The sequence below is a fragment of the Eutrigla gurnardus genome (genome assembly GCF_963514095.1).
Source record: "Eutrigla gurnardus genome assembly, chromosome: 2".
NCBI lineage: Eukaryota > Metazoa > Chordata > Actinopteri > Perciformes > Triglidae > Eutrigla > Eutrigla gurnardus.
The window spans coordinates 11,487,489-11,510,806 of record NC_139916.1 but is presented as its reverse complement, the minus strand read 5'-3'; the positions used below and the strand labels follow the sequence as shown (position 1 = coordinate 11,510,806).

General features: G+C 41.9%; 1 protein-coding gene across 1 annotated transcript in view; it reads left to right on the top strand.

The window, feature by feature from the left end:
* Nucleotides 1-21,415, top strand: part of cdh22 (cadherin 22) — a 71,515-nt gene extending 50,100 nt beyond the window's left edge. Inside the window, exons 9-12 of the mRNA XM_084034979.1 lie at nt 9,813-9,930; nt 13,221-13,370; nt 13,672-13,773; nt 19,671-21,415. Of these exons, the coding sequence (XP_083891105.1) occupies nt 9,813-9,930; nt 13,221-13,370; nt 13,672-13,773; nt 19,671-20,209 (909 nt within the window). The 3' untranslated portion in view covers nt 20,210-21,415. The remainder of the gene's footprint in view (nt 1-9,812; nt 9,931-13,220; nt 13,371-13,671; nt 13,774-19,670) is intronic.
* The last annotated feature ends 1,903 nt before the right edge of the window (nt 21,416-23,318 follow it).

Genomic DNA, 23,318 nt, shown 5'->3' with positions numbered 1-23,318 from the left:
CCTTGCAAACAGAAGTCAGTTTAATGCTACGGAAGGTGTCCGTGTCAATAAGTGATATTTCACAGTACTCGAAGAAAACCCACGGTGCTGGCACTCTTCCCCCGTCTAAAAAACCCCTTTGATCTCGAGAAGTAAATCCAGTTGTTTGGCAACTGTCCGATCGGAGCAATTTGGCCACATCCGATATCCAAGCTTGCACAGGTCTGGGTGATTTGGAGCAAACACGATGATGTCACACAGCCTTTATGGAACTCTCTCATTGATAAATCGATGCCTGCTTCCCATTCCACATTCTGCCTCTGACAGAGTGGAGCGATGTGCCACTTTCTGAAAAATCAGCCACACACACACTCTCACGCACACACACACAGTGACAGCACTGTATAAGGTTATTAGCGATTGTATGATATAACACAATTATGAGGACTTTCTGTGTCTTTATAACTGGCTAAATTTTGGTAGTTTTGTAACCCAGAATTCTTCTTTCAAACACTTGGGCATGGACGTATAAAGCGCTATGAATGCTGAACTTATAATACATTATGTCCACCACTTATAATACTTAATATACCTTGTTATAAGGTGTCATGCATGATTATAAACATGTATAACAACTTTTAAAAAGCCTTATAAACACATTATAATATGTTATAAATGTGCTTATGATGCATTATATACATGACTTTCATAGAAAGTGTTACCTTCTTTAAAGTTCTTTTAAATGGTAATAGTGAAGAAATGGTTTGCTTTGATATCCATTCATTGTCCTGCAGTGGGTGTACAGAATCACATATAGGAACAGATCTGGGGGTTATGACAAGTTGTCGATTGTGGAACCTTGTATTATTGTAGATATTTATGACTGCTTATTGGGAAATAACTCAATATAACTATGAAATCATTTCAATTCATTTTGAGGTAAATATTGGGGTCATTTGTGATATGGAAATTTTGTACTTCTTGATGAGAGATATCTGAACTGAAGACTTACACATGAGAAGGTTTGGTGTGAATGTAAATGTGTCCTGTGACCTGTGACCTGTGGCCTGTGGCCATTTGTGTGTGTTTTGCAACCCATGTGTGCCTTGCGACATAGTTGTGGTTTATGACCCAGGTGGGGTTTGTGACCCATGCAAGGTTTAGTTAAACATTTGAGTTTACGACTTCCATCCCTGTGAACTGAGTGAAAACACACCCACAGAAGATGGATAAATACCATGTTTGTCTCAAAGCACGATGAGTCTTCACCTTGTAACAGACCAGCATGTTGCTCTGTGAATTCTCCTCTTGATCAAGATTAAATCCCTGTTTGGACCTTGAGCTGACTCTGATCTCCTTCCTCCAGTTCAAAACCATCGGGTAATTATTTTAACAATTTGGCGGTAATGTCACAGAAATTAGATGTGCGTAGATGTAAAACACCAAAGTTCTTCTTACCTTTCAACAGTAAAGTCAAATCGCAGGCTTCCAGTGAAGAAAAGAGTGGTTGCCTGATATGTTGAAACACTTTGATATATCCTGCTTCCCAGGATGCACTTATTTATTCAGCAAAATAAGCCGCCAAAGAGGGAGACCAGGGATACGAGCATCAGCCAACGCAGTTTGCTTGTAAAATGAGCTTCAATTTTGTTTCAACTCCCCAGAATATTGTTAATCAATTTAAAAAAATTTGACGGAGCAACAGCTCTTGGAAATAAGGATAATTGAGAGCATTTTTCTTTCTCTGGAACAGATGTCATACACTGGCGAGCTGACTGATGTTTCTGCCTCTGGACCCAGAGCCCTTTTGCTCGCTTCATCTGGCCTCTGTGAAGAGGGAGTCTGAAGTTAGTTTGGGTTATTGTTGCTTTGTTCGGTGTCTAGCCTGTTTCACATTCCTCATAGGTCTGCTACACCGTCAGAATAAACACAGCACCTGTTATTTTTCAGCTGAATCACCTGTCAAACTGCTCGGCTTCAGATTTTACATTGCATTTACATTGCAAATTAGCTAAAACCCACTCACGGGGGCACTATGATTGAAAGCAGGACTTGATTGTCGCTAATTATAAGTAAACAGTCATTTATATTATACCTAAATCCATCAATCAAACCGTCGGTGGAACAAGTGTCTTTTCCTTTTTTCGTTTTTATTTACCTGTGACACATCTGTCAAAACACAACAAGTTGTGTATGTTCTCTTTGTGTTCCTGTGTGTATATGGTGTTGCTGTTTTCACAGTGACGTTAAGGGGACTCGCCTCCCATCTGGGGATCTCTCCCCACGTAACACATCCATCTTCTTTGTCTTGTTTCCTGTCAGCCTTTCCATCCACGTCAGCAAAAACTGCTTGTTCTTTTATGTTTTTCCCACAAATTAAATCACAAACACAATCATACACGCCTGTCCCTACACAGACGCATGGCACAAGGAAATAAATTCATGCATGCATATACCCACACACGTGCTCGTCTCCACTGCCACACTCTTAATACGTCAGATCAACCCCCCGGTTTACCGAGCTAATGAGGAGCGCTCCATTGTCTCCGGGTTGCGTGCCTTGTTATCGCCCAGTCTTGTTCACGGAGTGTCAGCTCCTTGGCTCAGGTCGGGCTTTCGGTGGAACCACAGAGAAAATCAGATTAACCTAAGCCATTTAACTGCGGTTGGATTTGATCCCATTTGAGAGTTGGCAACACAACCTATTTTATTTGTGTTTAGAAGCAGAATGCATGTGGAGGGAGGAGGGAAGGTTGGCAGGGGAGTGAATAAAAAAAAAAATGGGTGACACAGGCAAAGCAGCTTTTGCTTGGGGACACAGTTCAAGTCAGGGCCATGACACAGAGTGTTAAGTAGCTTCTCACCTTTTATTGAGTCTTCAGGTCATGTTCAAAGATGGAAAGGAACACGTAGAAGTGACTTTACAGTAAGAGAATTAGGGGGAGATAGATGCAGGAAAAAGGTGCAGGGTAAATACAGATTGGGTCTTATCATAGTGTCACCTAGAACACGTCCACAACGTACCAACAATACATTCCTAATCAATTTCTAGAGTAAAAGGTTACAGGTTCAGCTGCACAGTAAACACATTTCTATCATCCTCTTTTTACGTGGTGGACTTGCTCGAAATTCAAAATAAAGGCAAAATGGTTCCAATATCTTTAGATTGTTGTAATTTACCTTGTAAAAAAGACCGTGTCTCATTCACGATGACTGCAAAGGCTGAAGAAGCAGCCTTCAGTTATTTTGCCTTGGAGCTTCAAAAAATCTCTCAAAGCCCTGTTTGTAACACACACACACACACACACACACACACACACAAACACACACATGTACAGACACACACAGTAACATTTGAAGTGCTGTGTGCTCATTGACGTAACATATTCCTTCGGCGATTACCTTAACTCTCACAGCCAACCCAGCTCTTCCCCTAACCTTTCATTAACCAGAAGAAAGAATTCTACTGGCCCCAAAGCCAAAGTGTTAATCCTCAGACAACCCTTTTAGAAAGTGAGGATTGACCACGTCACGGTCCAGACGTCTTCTCACTTTGAAGCTCTCAGAAGATAAATTGGGATGAATCACAATGAGCATTGCAAGTTTAAACGTTTTAGGACCACATCGAGTGTGCTCTTCATGACGTAGGCCTACAATTATTCCTTCAAACGTATGTTTAACTGTTTTGAAGCTTTGAAGAAAACAAATGTACCATATCCTGTTACTCTGGTTAACAATGCGGTGTAACTCCATAAAATGCAAATATAAATGTTTGTTATTACAAGTTAATCTACATAAAATGAAGCCAAGATTGAAGCAATTTGGTGCCGTACAGCTTGCTCGGCTCAAAACACCCAATTTCGAAATTAGTGTTTTTAAAATGTGATGCAGTTACGGTTAGTGGATCAGCCAAAAAATAATTAAAAAAACAACTAAATATAGTTATCAAGACTTAGTCCCACCTGGATTTGTCAATTTTCTCAATCTCCCACACCTTACTGAATGACACATGAGCACAATATTCACCTCCCGTCCCACCCCGCGCCCACCTCGTGGTATTTAACTGACTGAATGCAGACCGACAGATATCATATAGTGTCATGTGTGCAGAAAAAAAGGCTGGGTGCAAAGCTAAATACTAAGTAGGGCCTGGGGTATGAGAGTCCTGTCAGCTCCGCTGAGCCGTCTCACGGCTGGCTGACTGGGTCGCTACCGCAGATCACCTCAGTTTGGCCACGTCACCGCAAACCTCCATCCCCTGGGAGAGTGGGTTGGAAATAGCTAAATGTTAAGCCTGTCTGAGGGACACACACATGGGCACACTTACTCTCTGCATGCGCATGCAGAGAGGATACTAAAACAAATAGCGACGAGAAAAAACGCCAGACAGTATTTTATAGGACGCTGAGTGAGTCATCTGTTCTACTCACCAAAATGCCTCTTCCTCATATCTCTCAAATGTTAATGTTGAATCAGACGAACCAGAGAGACTGAAATATTCACCGTTTCCTGCAATATCTGTACAGATTTACCCCGTTCTGTCGATGTAAAGGGCAAATAGGTATATAGGTGCATTACTTGGATCTTTTGACGTGTGCCATTTGTTGCAGCCCCTTTGCTGTTCCAGTGGTTCTCTGCAGGTGGAAATTCTTCAAGTCTAAATGATGTTTGTCAGTGTAATCCAAAAGGTTACACAGCGAGATTTTCTGGATCAGAAAACAAATTGGGAAAAACAACTCTTTGCCTGTACCGGCAGACTGTTTCCTTAATATGATGTCTTTTTTTCTGGTGAGTCACTGTCACCACAAAAAGTATGTATCTATCCATCTCACTGGCTAGACATTACCTCTTGCATATGCTATTGATGAAACAATTGCATGTATGTATATATATATATACATACAATAACATTCTTTCATCCTGAAATTGAATCAAGTTCAGAACAATGCATTCAGATAATGGACTTGACCACTGGAAACCATGACGATGCTTTTTACCACTAAAAATAATGGATGTGTTTGAAAACACACCTCTGATGCGTTCCAGTCTACAGAGACTTCCTCTTAGCCCAAATGTCGTAGTAGTCTGCTTATGTATCTATTTATTTACCTCCCTGCTCCTCTTGTGAAATGATTGATTTCTGCTGCAAATGTGTAAGCCGCCTCCCTCTCACAACCTTGACCTTTAACACACCTCCAGTGCATATGATATGGGATGTAGTTTTGGGAAAGTCTTCCGTCTAGCTTTCCAGAGATGCGAGAGATTTAAGGGGGTCAGGAAAGGCGACTGTTAGATAGAAATCTAATTAGGTGATTGTGCTAGAGGGAGCTCCGCTAGCTGCTCGATAAACTCCCACACACTCGCTCTGCTCCTCTCTCTCTCTCTCTCTCTCTCTCTCTCTCTCCCCGGCCCCTGAAGGCACAGTCGCAGAACGCAAATCATGGCTCACTTACTATATTGTCACTATTTCTGTAAAGAAATGAGGAATCATCCCTCAGCTGATCATCATAATAATTATAATTATAATAATAATAAACTATTTAGGACACAATGAAAGGCCCATAGTACAGTAAAAAAAAATAGAACAATATATGCAAAAATATAGCAATTCATATAAAAAAAACCTTTTGCTTTAAAACTCTTCTCCTCTTCATTGTTTTCCCTGCCTTCAGATTAAAATAAACCGCAACAAGCTCCAAAGAATGATAAGATAACACCAGGCCTGCTTTGGTTAACACACCCGATTACTGTGGATTGACTGGATCCTACAAATGTGATTCATGTGAAAGTACTCACTTATCCCACTAGTCCGTTAGAACTGAGGCAAGTCTAAAATAAGTCCAATCCAGCCTCGTATGGAACTACTGTGCATTAACAGCTTGTGCTTGTGAGTCAAAGCAGGGAGTTGTGTTCGGTTCTTCTAACCCCTACCATGATGAGGAAAACAACAATAAATAGGAAAAAAATGTGCTGCTGCACCTCACAGGTGCTCCGTTAATGTGTCATAAGCATCTCGGTGTTTTGACACATACATTAACACACACACACACACACACAGCTGATGGGATATTGCTGGCTATCCAGTTGGGAAATATAAGTGGCCAGCATTTTCCACATAAATTCAACACGTTAATAACATTAGGACTGCCATGGGGATACATATATACCCTCTAAAGACAGGAGGTATTGCAATCTGGACCGTGTGTAGGATTTAAGATAACATGTCATTTTCTCTTATAATCACATTTGTAGGATTACAGGCAGACATTCCTGGTTCATTTCAAGTGTTAGTGTGTTTCTCGAATGCAGACTAGGGAGAAGAAAAAATAAAGCATGTGATTTACCCTGACATCATGCCGTAGCGTTTTTGTAATTGCAGAGTAAGCCATATTATCCCAATCAACCTCCCTGGGCTGTAGGTATGACTAAGCCTGTTCTGTGTCTGTGATGCAACGTACATGCCGAGGAGCCGCATTGTGGAGGCACAATCGCGGCCCGGAAGTGTGCTCGGCAGTAGCTTAGTCACAGTAATGCATAGCGACCACTCAGGCTCGTAATTCATAGTTGTGTGGGCTGCTATCAATGAGTGAGGCTGCCTTGCATAGGCAGGCGACACGAGTCTAAAACACTACACAATGAAGCTGATTGGCTTCATGTGCCGTTAGGGTTTGGTGTACGTCCTTCAGTATTGTTGTTGTTTGAATAGGCCTAATAAATGTGCGGGTGGAAAATTAATGAGGGACAGCTATCTGGTAACGGCAAGCATGAGAGGGAGATACTTTGGAAGAGATTGATTCAAAAGACAAGAAAAGACAAAATTGCAGTGATGAATCAAGTGAGCAGCCAGAAGAGGCAGAGAAGTGGAAAATATACAGAAGAATTCTGAGTGTTGCTAATGGTTTCATATATTCACCCTTGAACTTATCTGATGCCGTGAGGCTTTTGTGGGACCATAGAAACGAATCACAGCCATTAAATGTTTTAATCATTCTGAGAAATGCCTTGAACTTAATAGAGGTGTTGGGGATTGTTTGTCATGTGCATCTCTGTGGATCCATAACAGAGGTGTGTTTGTGTGTGTGTGTGTGTGTGTGTGTGTGTGTGTGTGTATTTCTTGGACTTCCAAGATGTATTTCAGGGTCTTTTAACAAGGTTATAAAAATATAATTACTGCTTAAGGGCGTTATGTCTCCGCCAACCAGTTATGTTGCAGCTGTCCAAAATGTCATCACCTCCTCATGTTATCCTATAGAGAGGCTAAGCCACGCCCCTCCATGGGACCTTGTGTCATAATAAATATATACAGTTCAGAAATATGTACGCTGCGGGACAAATCCATCGTTTTGTATACCCTTTGCATTGTACCATGAATCACACATGTGACTTTATCAATTTAAAAGATCATTTTGCCCTTTTTCAGGAGGGGAAATTTGTTCTTTGTGAAAACTACATCTCTTGTGTTGCTCAACATACTGTAGGTCGCCAACACACCACTCGTAATGTTGTAGACCTGATGGGTTTCATCCAGCGTCTCTCTTTTCTCAGACCCGCTTTGATGCGTTCCGATTCTTCTTCATGCAACACAACAACAGGGTATTGGTTATTTAAGTTAAATTGTTAACATTCAGAGGGACTCTTTTGTCAGGAGAACCATTTGTGCTGAATAAGAATCGGCAAGTGAGAAGTGAGTGGCTTTGTGTGCTGTAGATGCTTCCAGGCTGACTGTGGCAGTGGGAAGAACTGCTAAACAAATACCTGAGCTATCAAAATGTGTGAGATGGAAAATAAAGAAACTCAGCTTATTCAAAGTCAGTGGCATTACTCAGCTTTCATAAAAAACCATTAAAAAAAAAGTATTATTGACAAAATGACATTTGCCATCTGTGCTACGTGTCTGTTGCATTAAGTAACAGACAGGAGAATACGCTACATGAACACAGCTCATGTTTGAGATAAAAAGAGACAACACTGTGCAAACGTGTTAAAACTGTACTGAATTATAAAGTAGTTATGTGCTATACAATAATTGTAAACATTTTTCTTAAAAAAAATAGCTTGACATTTCGGAAAATATGTGCACACACTTTCTAGCAGAGGGTTATATGGGCAGATTGATGCCTCTCTAATACCACTTTCACACGTGTATTTTTCAATATAAGGCTGGAACAGTTCACTAATTGTTTAATTACAAAAAGTGAAGTGTGGAAATGAAACAAAGTCTTAGTTCTGCTGCTACAACGACTGAATTAAGAATGAGCTGCTATGTAATTTCTATAAAACACAAAATCTGTTTTTGTTACACTTCGGTTTTTGTATGGATTAAACAGATGTCATTATATGATGTTAATTAGCGAGTTTTAGAGGTGCTTGTAAGCGTTTCAAACTAGATTTTCTTCAAAATATGTTTTGCGATATTTGATGAATTCTCATCTCAAGAGAAGTGGATAAATCGAACGCTCCGAGTCATTATGTGTGGTTGTCGCAGGACTGGAATGAGTCCGTCCGGCTGAATGGTCGTGATTGGACAGCCTGCCTTCCTGTCTGACAACCTGTTTATCTGTGTGAACTCTGCACTCATTGCTTGTTAACCGGAGTCTTCCACAAGCTGCCATGTAGTTCCCGAAAGCTGTCATGGCTGACATATTTCATAAATAAGGAGCTCCAACCAAAAGAGGAACTGTTGGGTTTCTTTTGCAGCGGTTTCTTCATGAATACTTCCATAATTACAGGTATTATTACATCTTTAGGTGTACAAAATCAGCTCTTGCAACAGTAAGCTGTTCAAAAAGCAAGAAAAAGACATCATTCCCCGAAATGTGTTCTTAAAAAACAATCCATCCAGTATTTAAAAACAGGAAGAAAATATTCTCAGGAAAAATGTTGATATACGTTCCTCACCCAGAATAGAATCATTCTCAAGCATACTCTGACTTCAGCCTTGATGCTTTAGTTTATTCAGCTATGCTGAAGAGGAGACTTAAGTCTTTGTGTTTTAGTGAGAGTGTGCGGTAAACAAGAAAGGTGAGGAAAATCAAAATAATAAGGCATGTGTACTCAAACGTAGTGCTGCAGCAGAGAGAGGAAACGGCTCTGACTCATGCAACGTGAAGATATAATTTATCCGCTGTTGGTGCGATTCTGGCTACAGATGTAGAAGGTGAGAGGGAGGATGAATCGTCACCGAGAGGCCTGCGTTAAGGTGAAAGGATCTCCGGGGGATGTTTGATGTCTCATCAGCTCAGTGAATCAGATCTCATCTGAGTGTGTCTCCGCAAAGTTCTCTCAAAAGTGGATCACGGTTCACCTTTGAATGTAACTCATCCTTATTATGTAGCTCATCGTTTCCAGTTCTTACTGTACTATTGCACATTCGATTTTCATCTTTACTCTCTTGGAGCAAATAAAGCAGCCTCACCGAATATGTCGGCCCTCTCTTACATTTTTTTTCATTTTTAGCGGCTTTTTAGGATAGTTTAGTACTTCATTTATTTCTATTTTTTATATTGCTTTATCAACTTTTGAGGGAGAGAAGTTTTTTCTATCTCTTTGTGAATGTAGCCCCCTTTGAACTGCACTTTCACAGGAACCCTTCTAAGTCTGTTGCATCCGAGTACACTCGCTCCACCTCACTCCCTCCCTCATGAAAGAGGCATTTGAAATGTAAAGTGGTTTTCATATTCATTTTCTTGTTCCCACTGAGTGTATCTGAGCAGAAAATCTAATCTCCATTTCTTTTCTTTCTTGTCCTTTTTTATTTTGTCCCTCTGTTGATTCTTCTTCTTCTTCTTCTTCTTCTTCTTCTTCTTCTTCTTCTTCTTCTTCTTCTTCTTCAGCTCATTCACACCATCAGCGTGGTCGATCGAGACGAGCCACAATCCGGTCATCGCTTTTACTTCAACCTGGCCGCTGAAGCCTCCGGCAACCAACACTTCACCCTGTGGGACGTCAAAGGTGAGAGGTCGAAAAGGTCCTCCGTAGGGGTTATTGGCGAAGAAGCACATTTGGGTATCTTGGCTGATGGCATTGTCAGCATAATTCGATTTTTAAGATATAATGCTTCTATGCAAGTCTGAAAGAACGGTTGTAATATATCTTTTGCGAGTGGGTGTTTGCACATTTTTAATTTGCAGAGGTGCTGCAGAGCTATGCTTGACTGACAAATGTCCATGATGAAGCTCATACAGACGAGTTCAGATGATCTCATTATTTCCCTGACTGATTGGCAGTGTGAGAATTTGGTAAAATGCTCGAGGGCTTTCTGCAAATGAAGACCTTGAGGCAATAACGAGTTAGTTAAAAGGGTGCAGCTCCAAAAACATGATCGAGTACAGGTTCCAGATGGTTGATGTTTTTTAAAATAAGACAAAAAGAGAACACTATCAGAAGATTGACGTAAATAGTTTTTTTTTTTTTTTTTTTACTTAGAATTCACTTGATAATCAAGATATTTTGGATAAACAACACCTGTTCTGGTCCTCTTAGCTGAGTAATACCATTAGAAAGTATTACATGCCTTTGCATGTCTGACACTTTCTACCCCCACAGTAATACCATTTTAAATTAATGTAATTTTCTTTTTTAACACTGAATATTTACTTGTTTCCCCTTGAATCAACAACATCATTTCTCAAGTGTCATAATGCGAAATACATTTACACAAACTCTATCTGCATGCGAGGAAGCATTAAAGTCACCGTGCTCCCAAAGTGATGGCTTCGCTCTGTCAGAGGGAAGGGTTTTTTTTTCTGCTTGTCCGCGTCTTTTTTTTTTTTTTTTGCAAAGCTGCTTGCACATTCCTCGTTTAGAGACTTATACCTAAGTGAATGTGACAGCTGGTTAAATCAAGATTGATCTGACACCAGGAAAATGTCAGGGGAGCAGCCCTGGCAAGGGAAATGTCAGCGCGTGAGGCCGACTGCAGCCCCGTTACATGCATGTGGATGGATACAACCATTACATTGGCCTTGTGTAAAGTACACACACACACACACATGTTCCTATACACAACACAACTGCAGTTTATATATATATTTTGGTAAAAGACAAACAAAGCCCTCCATGGACTTATGATCCTCCAACCCCACTATGGTGTCTCTTTTCATTGACACATTTGTCAACATGTCACTTTCAATCTATCACTTCTTCTTTTTCCCATCACGGCCTCACATAGTGTTCCGTCTTTAGCTTGACACAAAGTGATCTTAAGGCTTTTTCCCCTCCAGGTTGCTAAATTATTTTTATGTGTTCGATGGCGGTTTGTCAGGCCAAAACTTTTATCTTTTACCAAATAAAATGTGCTGTTTCATGACAAACTGCCATCATGTTACCTGGAAAATGTCGTACTTCAAAAGAAATCTCATGATATGAAGCTAAAAGGGTTTGTTTTCACAAGATCACAGTGTGTCCTACAAAGCATTTGTGAAGGTTTTTGTAGTCCTTTTTTCCTGTGGGTTGGTCAAATTCCCAAACCTTTTTGCACATGTGCCACTGTGGTGTGAATGGCAACGCTAAAGGAATACAACGCCCGGGAGGAGTTGTACTTTGCAGTACAACAGCCGCACAACGTTAAGTAACCCTGTCCTCACGCTGTTCTCGACTCTTATATTTGCCTTTCACCTCTAATATGAATAAAGTCACTTGAGAGTTTCATATTAGGTTTAAAAGTTTGTCCACGAAAGCAAAACTTTTCCTGCTCAAAAGCCTTAATGGACCGTTGCTCCCGGGTGACCATGAGACCACTGTTTAAATTCAGTTTCCTTCCATTAGTCAGCATCGCTTCTCCTAACGACCACGCTCTTTCCCCGACCCACGTAGTTGTTAGCCATCGCAGCAGTATGGCTCTGGAGATGCCACTCTGTGTGACAGTCCATCTCTTTGGTTGAGATTGAAATAGCCCAACAGCTATGAGTCACTATTACCATAAACATGCAAATGTATATTCATGCTCCTCAGAGGCTGTATGCAAATTCATTTGTCACTGAATTTACATGTTTCAATATATTAGTTTGTGAATACGTGCTAAACAAATCATGTTCCCATCTGTAGTTTGTATTTAATGCTATGTTAAACTTAGATGGCGAGCATGGGAAAGCTCCCTAATAAAGTCATCAGATACGCTCCTGTGTGTCCTTCTGGAAAGGCAAAGGCAGAAAACACAGTCATTTGTTGTAGTTTGTTGTAGACTTGCTGTCAGGTTCATGTCACTACATCTGGAGTTCCAATCAGGGCAAATAACAATCACTTTAAGGTACCTTCAGATAAGATCGGATGTGGGAGGTTGTTGTGATCAAGCGGTAGCATGGGCACGTTTTTTTAGTTTATTGGATTTGATTCAAAGCCTCATAAGACGCCTCAGTTTTTATGTGTTTATAACGTATGTCTTGGAGCGAATATTCTTCTAAAATCAGACAGCCGTGGAAGAAAATGCTGCGTTAAAGTCAAAAGGACAAACTCAGGGGCGTAACGTTCCCGTACATGAACAGTAATATGAAGATTGTTCTACATGTGCCAGAGGAGCAGCAGGGCGACATGCATAACGGTGATATATGCTCCGGGAGATGGATTGCTTGGTATCCACAAGTCTACTCACAAAGCTCCTCTGACTCTATTTGTCAAAGCCTCCTCCTGTATTCTGTGTTACATTTATCTATGTCTCTGGGAAAGCGCTGATACACACACACACACACACACACACACACACACACGGGTGAAGTTTAATTTCAAACAGTGGCTCGCTCTCTCACTCATATTCTTTCTCCTGTTTATGTTTTTTTTTTTTTTTTTTTAAACACGTGATAAATGTTTATAGCAGAGAAGTGTTTCTCTTCCCTCGGTGAAATCACTCAAACCCGAGTTAAAGTTGACAATTCTGACACCTTTTTGTCTGAAGTCCTTGAACTGTGCAATATTGGAAATGATTCATTGTGACTACATATAACAAGGATGGCACTTTTCTGTCATTGTATTTTCACTTGGCTATTTCTTGAGGAAGCATTTTTCATGTTTTTTGGATTGTTGTTTTTTTTGTTGCTCAAATAGAAAACAGTTTTGCAAGTGTCAAATCTAAAAACAACGCTTTGTCCTGACATTTTAGTATTGTCAAATAAATCGGCGTGATCATCGCTCCTACACTCCTACACTTAGGAACAGACAAAGAGGTTTTGTTATTAAGTCGTTCATGTGTAATTCTCTGCTTTATCTTGTCTCTCTGAATCTCCCCTCTTCGCCACACACACCACAAGACAACACTGCTGGCATCCGGACCCAGCGGTCAGGCTTCAACCGCCACGAGCAGAATGTGTACTTCCTGCCCATCCTGGTGGTCGACAGCGGGCCTCCCTCCCTCAGCTCCACAGGCACCCTGACCATCCACGTCTGTGGCTGCGACACCGGTGAGACCACATTATGTGGAAAAAAGAGCTGCATCATTATCACCATCGTCATCACTGTCACCTTCATCATCATCAGCAGCGGTGCTAGAAAGGTCATTCACACGGTCAGCAAACAGTTAGCAGCTTATATTTATGGAGGGCAGAGGAAATGGGATTTCAGTGCAGTGAAATATAATATATGCATGATAAGAACTCTTTTTTTCCTCTCTTGATAAAACAGTGTTTAATCCATGTCCCCTGAAGTAACTGCTGTTGAATCTGTACTGTAAATCCCCCTTTTTTTCTCTCTTTTGCAACACAGAGGGAGCCATCCAGTCCTGCAATGCCACAGCCTACGTGATGAGCGCTGCTCTCAGCCCCGGGGCTCTCATAGCACTACTGGTCTGCATGCTCATCCTCATAGGTAAGCAGACAGTCACGCACACACACTCTCTTATGTACGGATGGATGAGGAGACACAGTACATGTGGAGGTGCATGATGGATGACTGGATAGATGGATAAGCGCAATTCATTAGTTTTTGCTTTTAGGGACATTGCTAAGCTCAGCCAGCTCCAGCAGGACCACCACAAGCTGTATTCTCGGTCTGTACTAGTGGAAAGACAGAGGGGCTGCACCTGAAGACACAACCCCATGTCTGCTCATACAAATCATGCAACCTAGCACAGGTTTTATAATTACGACGGCGTATTAGGGCCACTGTCGAAAAAAAAAAAAAAAAACGGAGCCGAGAGAGGTGGGCAATATTCTGAGATTAAGTCACAAATTTGCTAGTTTTAAAGTGGCAAATTTGTGACTTTAAAACTAGCAAATTTGCGAGTTTTAAAGTGGCAAATTTGCTAGTTTATTACGATGCTAACAACCGGCATTTATGCTAGCTAATTTCCCATGAATGTAGCTTTTATCTTTTTAATTAATCCATCCCGTGTGTCAATGCTTTGCTAAAGTCATTAGGGTGATGGCTCTTGATGGTTAGTGTTGGTTAATTTTATATGGGCCAAATTGTCATTTTACGGTATGTGTGTTTGTTGATCGGGTGGTTTGGCTAAGCTAGCGGTCATAGAGGAAGTAATCACGTAGCTTGACCTGGATGTTTGCCGCTATGACAACAAGTGAAAGCTACCGCAAATTTGCCACGTTAAAACTCGCAAATTTGTGACTTTTAATCTCAGAATATTGCCCACCTCTCTCGGCTCCTTTTTTTTTTTTGGACAGTGGCCCTAATACGCCGTCGTATATAATGGATTGACCACTTTCAGAACTTATCTATATTTCAAAGAAATTGCACATGCGTTTGCAGAAAGTGGAATGACATAAAAAAAAAAAAAAAAACATACATTTTTCATCTCTTCCACTTGGACATTTTGTCACGGCTTTTCTGAGAGGAAAGCTTTTGTTTAAACAGGACCACATGTGATGGCTGGGTTTATGAATGGTATCAGGCCACTTTTATCTTGGAGTGGGGGGGGGAGTTAGGTTGGAGACAGCAAACAAGCAAAAAAGCTGCTTCAGCACTTGTATACCTCTGGAACAGCAGGCTTTAAATAGACGAGGCTTTCTAGACATTGTGATTTTTACACACACACACACACACACTCAAGCCAACATACACATGCGTGCACACGCTCACCCTCTAAAAGCCCGAAAAAAGGGTTTAGTATTGTCATATCTGAAAATTTTATGAGTTAGCTTGGCTTTCTCCCCTCCCGCTGCACGTCTTAGCATCCCACTCCTCGGTGACAGAAACGACAACGCTGTCACAGTGTTTTGTCTTCCCCCGCTCACGCCTCTGTACGCGGTTTCCATCGAGTCAGGCGGCGAATGATGGATGATGCGACACCCGCCAGCTTTAACTGTGACTAACATTGCGATCTATTTCTTTTTAGAGCTTTGATAATGAGAGTTGTTAAAAACTCCGTCTCCATTAACCGAACGGAGTGAAAGAAGCAGAGCATTATTTATTCATCTTGGTTTTTAAAAGCCTCAACAAAAACAAATGTTGTGTACAAATCTGAGGCAACCTCTGACGGCTACAAAAAAAAAAGATGTGTTTACTGTGTGTCGTGGTTTTGGTGTTCTCGGCTCGATGACATCTCCTCAAAGGGCTTTTGGAGTTGAAAACAATTCTCTGGCCTTTAAAACTAGACAGCTAGACGCGGTGCGGGATAATTACCCAGCGCAAAGATTTATTTTCATTGCAGCCGTGGTGATCTGGATGGAATCATACATTCTGCAGGAGTAACACGCTTATTCTCCAGACCGGGGCGATTTCACTATTTCGGTAATTCACGATTTCTTGCCATTTTTCATTGCATCAATGCGATGATGCAACGCCGATTCCCGAAAAGCATCAGCCGCCTCTTATCAGCGCTAAGCCCGCCGTGCCACTTTGAGTGACTGATACTGATCGGGAGACAATGGACGCAAGACGCCTCGTCGAAGCACTGAAGGACAGGCTAAGTCGGAGTGCATGGCTTCTGCCAGTCATCGCGTGGACAGAACAGTCTCATGGCTGGAGGGTCTGTGATCGGGGGGGGCGGGGGGTTTCACAACTATAGGGTGGTGTGAATAACAGACACGAGCAAGACATGTGGCAGCAATCTCAGCGACTGCACATTGCCCAACACTTCCCCCCCGTTTTACCACACACACACACACACACACACACACAGGGAGTCTGCTCGTGCATTCACACACATCACGCCTCACCTATTAACTGCAATGCAATCCGTTCTCTCAATGTGCCATTACTGTGTGCTGGTCTTCTTGATCACTCACACACACACACACACACACACACACACACCCCGTATACCTAACCAGCCAGCATTGCTCTCTCTCTCCAGAGACTGGACCACCTCTATTACATCAATTGTTGGATGATGAGAAAAATGAAAACAAATTTCTGCCTAATTACCTTACAAACAAACAGTCCCTCCATCAGTTCATTTATAGGCCTGATGTGATGAATCCATTCCACTGCGTCGCAGCATCTGCACGCATCCATTCCAATTACCTCCCATCTGCTCGTGATGAACTCCTGGGTGGGGGCAAACCGGCGCAGCCCAAGGGTAAATTAACCGTCTTGTCAGGAACGCTTATCGCAACATCTGCACACGCGGGAGCCGGCCTGGTATGTATAGGAGGCGGCGATACACAGGTACACATGCTTCCCACGGAGGTAAATGTCTGTACGTGCTGTTGTGGGAATGTCGCCCGAGGCACGCTAATCTTCAAAAGAATAAATAGGTTTCCTATAGCTTACAGTTTAAGCAGTCTGTGTGCCTAATAGGCAGTGACACTCACAGACGCGGTTATCAGCGAGAGAAGGTTTTTCCGAAGTGAGATTATCTGATCGTCTCCGCTTCAGACTGAACTACCACTCCTTCAATAGTATTTACTGGATCTGATCTGTATGTGCGAGTGAGTTCATAACATCAAGTTTTCTGCCTCCTATTACTCTCCTCATTAGTCGGGGATTCAGAGTAATTGTCTTAGGGCTCGTTTAGTATGCGCGGCAGTGTGTGTGCCGCAATTTACCGCAAAACCCACGACTGTTTCCTCGACCCAGGGGCAATTAATTCACCCCATTCACGGGAGGAGGAGGAGAATAAACACAACGGTTACAGACAGCGCTTTCCCCCCAACGGAGCCCCAGCAAACAATGTAAGAGGAGAACGCTGCGTACATTATCAGTCAGAGATACTGCGTGAATCCCCCATCCAAGATCATCGAGGCTCCTTAAAGGAATACTTCACTATTTGCATAAAGCTTTGTGTCATTAGAAACCCGATTGTGTTTTTGAATGGATGTGCATCAGTCCCTCATTTTCCCCAGAGACGGGAGATTTCTATTCTGAAAATGAGCCTCCGATGACACAAATATTGTTATTTTGCATCATTGGAGGCTGCTTTGGTTAGAGGCAACACTAGTTCCTCATGTTTTCAGCCCGCCAACAGGGGGCGGCACCCACTGAAACTACAGACCTATTACAGACCAGTGGTGGGACCCACTGAGGCTACAGACCTATTACAGACCAGTGGTGGGACCCACTGAGACTACAGACCTATTACAGACCAATGGTGGGATCCACTGAGGCTACAGACCTTTAATCGATTAGTGGGTGGGACCTCACTTGCAGAAACTTAAAGCAACATCCGCCATCTGTGCATTGTGGGAGTTGTTGTCTTTCATCCACACACCAAAAAGCCACTCAGTCAAGAAGGCACCAAATTGAAAATGTATTTAATGTACTACATAGATGACCCACTTTCAATACAGATTCATGTTTCCGGTGAAGCATCCCTTTAAGGCTGGCACAGCTCCTTAGGCAAAGAACACACTGGGCGATTTCACTCCATAACTTCTAATCTTTCAGGCCATTTACACCAAATGAAGACAATTACCAGGAGCTGTGACAAGTCATTTGTACAGACGATATGTGTGAAACTGATGTTTTGGAGTAGTTTATTTCTCCTTTGCTCTGGAGGAGGAGGAAAAAAAGCACAAACTTGGTGTTTCTGTCACATCCCGACTTCCAAGGTCACTTTGAAAGATTGCGTTTGTCAGCGGGCTTTTTTACCCACGCATACTAATATGTGTTTTTCACGTGTGCGAATTTCCTTTACCCAGCACATACAGCCGTGACATTGATCTAGTTGGACTGTGAAGCGATGTGGGCATATCTCATTTTCACAACGTATGGATGGGTGTTCTGGCGGGTTCACAGCATCAAACAATCGGCGCTGTCCCAGACAGCACAGGCGCCATTATAATTGATAGTCTTTTTATCTCTGTGGGCTTGTAGGCATTTGTTTTAGGCAACAGGCTATCTGTTCCAGAAGATGCATGGTGCCCACTGGTTAATGATCCATCTAAATGTCCCTTCACTGGCATCCCGTTAGAGGAGCTGCTCATTGTCCCTGCTAAAATGGGGGGGGTTTGATCGTAGAACATTCTATAGCTGATTGGCCACAGGAAACACATTCTGCTACTAATGAAAGCTCAGTAATTGTCTATCACTTAACATGAGTAATACCCATTTTTTGTTTTTATTTAGCTAAAAGGCCACTCTCAGCTCAATCCAGATGATTAACATAGTTTATTTTTATTATTAATCGGTTATAGAAATGATCTACTATCCCCTTCTGTTAATGCATGGAATTTGGTTTAGCAGTTACTGTTTATTCAATAAATTCATTTCTGCATAATTTTAGTGACAAAATATTACAATGCAAGTAAGTTATGTGTCATTCACCACGTTTGGTCTGTCAATCTCTGTCCACGTCCTCTTTTAGTTCTGTTGATCAAAAAGAGGCTTGATTGCGGTATATTTATACTACTATTGTATTGTAAATGGAGTTGTTCGTTATCTTTCTCACACTCCCCAGCGTGCAGAATCCATTCGTAACAGCCGGTAATATGATTTTATCATCGCAGAAAATTACATTTTAGGTTGCTGCAAGTCCGGAAAAAAAAGAAAATGGTAAGGAACGGTGCAGCCCCGAGGAGGTGCTGGTGGAGTCAGGGGGCGGGTGTCTGAGCTAAGTGAGACTTGTCTAATCAGAAATGTAGGCAGTAATTAAAATAACTAAGCTGAAATTAAAGCCTCATTGATTTATCTCTGCATACAGCCTTTGTTTTCCTCTCGGCTCATTAGTCTATAACGTGATCAATCTCAATTGCTTTGCCTCCTTTAATGCAGACTTAATTTCACAAGGCATTTTCGTTCCCTTTATAGGTTTTTGCCTCCAGTTGAAGTAACGATGGAACCACAAGGTCCTACTTTCGCTTGATTTGGATGACTGTAGATTTACAGATTGGTCTCCATTAGGGTCTTTTTGAATCATATTTCTGGGCGAGGCAATCAGGATTGTGGAAAAAATCAATGGTCATGCATTTGAAATGTGAAGCTTGATAATATATTATTCTCCCCTGCAGTGCCTTTGCCCTAAGAGGTGAAATCAAAATTACAATGGCCATAGTTAGAAACTTTCCAGTGAAAAGTGCTCATCCATTATAGCCATCCATTACCATGTACTAATTCGGCGCATTTATTTTCCTCACGGTTCTGTACTGATTGCCCTGAATCTCGGTTAGGTACGCTATTATGCTTTAGATGGAAGAGGAATTACATTTTGTCATTCCTGCTTTTAAAACTTGACCAACAACTCTAAATCCATGGTTACTGTGCAGAAACAGAAACAGTGTTTAAGAACATGAAGGTTCTGTAACCTTGACATAATTGACCATTTGTGCAGAATCACAACCTTTGTCCGGTTATGTCTCCTTCTCCCTCAGTCCTCGTCCTGCTGATCCTGACCCTGAAACGCCACAGGAAGGGCCAGCGGATGGCGGAGGACGAGGAGGACATGAGGGATAACGTCATCAAGTACAACGACGAGGGCGGAGGCGAGCAGGACACTCAGGCGTACGACATGAGCGCCCTGAGGAACCTCTATGACTTCCCGGAAGCCAAGAGCTGTGACTCTGGCCCGGACATCCGCTCGTTACCGCGGTGGATACAGGCCAACCGGGCGGGCGGCGCCGCGGAGGGAGCTGCAGCGGCAGCGGCGGCGGCAGCAGATTTCTCACTGTTCAAAGGCTACATCCGAAAGAAAGTGGAGCAGGCCGACGCCGACCTGTCCGTCCCGCCGTATGACTCCTTCCAGACGTACGCCTTCGAGGGCACCAGTTCACCAGCGCTTTCACTAAGCTCCATCCACACGCTGTCCACCACCTCCGAGCAGGATTTCTCCTACCTCAGCGACTGGGGACCCCGTTTCAGGCAACTGGCGGGCTACTACGCTCCAGGAAACCCTGAGGAGGAAGGGTCCTAGCACAGCTTCTCCTCTGCAGAGAGACGTTTCAAACTCCTTCTTCTTCCCTTTTCCCTTCTATGCCTCCTCTTCTCACCCTCTGGCACTCACCACAGCCAGCACTGTGTACTCCGTAAAGACAGAGCACCACCTCTTAATCTCGACAAATCCCAGTGTCCAACTTTGAACTCAAGTTTGTTGTTGTTTTTTTTTCTAAATACACTTTGGTTTTTGTGAGAGGTTTCGGACTTCGGCATGAAAGCTCTGATGGTGATATGAGTAAAGAAAGGGATATCCAGTCACCATAATTGCCATTTATTCTGAACAAATGAGAACCTTTATTTTCAGCTGTGAGAGCGTTTTCAGAGTATCTACATCACCATGCCAAGGCAAACTGTCTGACAAACACCTATTTATTTCAGGAGATATTTATGTATTTATTTGTTTTTAAGTATTTATTTATTTATTTACTTACACCATGATCACTATGGTAACTGCAACAGTGAACTCTGCTTAAGTGCTTAAAAAAAACAAAGAAGTGAGGGGAGGAGGACATTATAATAGAAAATGAATGAGAGACGAAGACGGAAGAAAAGGAAGGAAGAAAGACGGACTGCAGTGGCAGATGACGACACAATGCTGGCAAAGAGGTGCCATCTGGGTCAAACAAAAATTGCATTCTGGAAAATATTTGTATTTATTTTCTATGACCACTTTTGTAAAATAATCAACTTCACATCGGTGAAAAAAAGTAGAAAGAGGGAACAGACGGAGTGAAAAGAACTGCAGAAGAAACGGCTCTGCCGGTTCAGACTGACACACTTTTGTTGTATTTTAGTGATTTATAAAAAATAAAAAAAAGGGATTTGGAAGTTAGAAATGGAGGACAATTGCGCGTTGACGATTTCTTTTCTTATCCTCTCCACAGCCAATTGTCTGGCAATAAGGCACAAACCGCGACAGTGATTTAACACTAAACAAAATGATGTTTCATGGAATTGGCTGGTTGCCAGCATTTTCCCACAGGAAGCCAATTTTCATTCCACATTTTGTGTGAGCGTGTGTACAATATGTTCAATTATTTTCTTTTCTTTAAAATCCTGAGACCTTTGAGTTTGCTTTTGATATTTTATTTCTTTTAGTGGAGGGGGGAGGTGCGGTGACAACAGGATTGTTGTGTTGAATTATGGAGGGATGTGGGTAACACATGATGAATAGACTGGTCACATCCACATGATATCCATAACCTGTTCAATGTTGACCTTAAACTTGCAAATGTATTGAAAATGAAAAAAAAAAAAAAGAATAAATAAATATTTAATTTTTTTGGTAAAAAAAAAAAACCTCCAACTTATTGTGTGCAATAAAAGTTATATTACTCTGTGAATTACTCAGAAAATGAGAAGTGATAAAGTAAATGGATGCTCCATTTGACTAATTATTGTTTTCCACTTTTTTGTTAAAAAAAATGTCTCCTGAATTATGAATTGCAGAGCTAGCTGGCATTTACACCAGGGGGAGATTCAGAGTTGTGGATGGAAACAAACAGACCCATGTATGACAGGCCACACAAAGCATCTCCTCTCAGCACGGCTCCCTCCCGGCCGCCTCCTGCCAAACTACTGTTATTGCCGTAGTCACCAGAGAACGCTGCGGCGCTACGAAAGTCGCTTTCATCTTTATGATCCGCTGCTAAAATGGCCAGTCAGAGAGTTGGGACTCACATTCACTTGCTTTCATAACTGGGATTTCAAAAGAAAAGTGTCGTTTTTTTTTTTTGTTATCATTAGTACATCTACTGTACCCGCTGATTGTGTGCCAAGAGCCGACTGGAGAGCTGAGCCACATTATCCATCACTGCGGAACAAAAGGAAGCTTTTAGGATTCTGTTATGTTGTGGAGCTGATGTGGCTGTAACTCAGAAAAATACGAAAGAATCGCAGCTGTCACACTCTTATGGTTGTCTATACAAGTACAGAAGTTTCATTCACCAAGGTCATGGATAAATGTATTCAAACTTGAGTAGATGTCACACATTTCTGAATCACATTCTACATCATCGCCATCATCGCTGGGCAGCAAACTCTATTACGCTGCCCTGACCCAATACTGCTTGTGTGTTTATTTCAGTTTCTTTGCCAAGTAATGATTCAGCCGTCCGTTATTAATCACGGCCTTCAGCCCGACAGTGTTTTCTAAGTGACAAATGTCATGGTCTGGACGGATATACACAAAAATGTAGGTCAGCGTTTGCTGTCTTCTTGGATGCTTACGGGTCACTCGACTAAACACCGATGTTAAAGACTCAAGTACATTATGTCGGGGGAAGAAAGCTCCCCTAGCTACTAGTCAAGTCAAGTCACTTTTATTGATATAGCACACTTTACAACAACAGCAGTTGACCCAAAGTGCTTCCCAGTATTAAATAATTTGGCGGAATACAAAAATACAAAGCCTCACAGTTAAGATCAATAGTAAAAATAGAATATTTGAATCCTATTTCCCCCGCAAATGAGACTTTCCGTTCATCTTCCATCATTGTCAGTAGAAATGTCACTCCTTAGTGACGGCCCCGCAACATGCGAACATATGAATGCGTCGTCATAAATCAGACACGGCTCCGAGGGCAACACGGGGCCCGTCATTAGTTATGCAGATAGATGTTTGGTGATGGACAGTTCTCTAGGGGGACAGCTGTGTGCTGTTAAATATCCTTTTCTCTGTACTTGGTCGGGTAATGACAATTGATTAAACATGGACGGGGGGGATATGAATGTGCACTGCAGAAAATATCAATCATATAGAGCCTAATAGCATTATTTAGTTGCAGACACGCTCAAAAACAGTAAGGCTTTCACCTTCACAAGGCAACAACACATCCATTTAGCTGAAATATCCTGCAAACCTGACACAACAAATGCAAATGCAGTACTCAGACGAGTTGAATTAATAAAGTGAGACTTTTATAGTTCAATGACTCTTTACACACAAAAAAATACTGCAATCCAGGTCGATAATTAGGTTAGTTTAATTCACACACTCAAACCTTTTTTCATGCTCGGATAAGCACTCAGTTCAAAGCGTGGATAATTATTACTTTTCATGTTTTTCTTCTTGTTTTTGTGGCAGT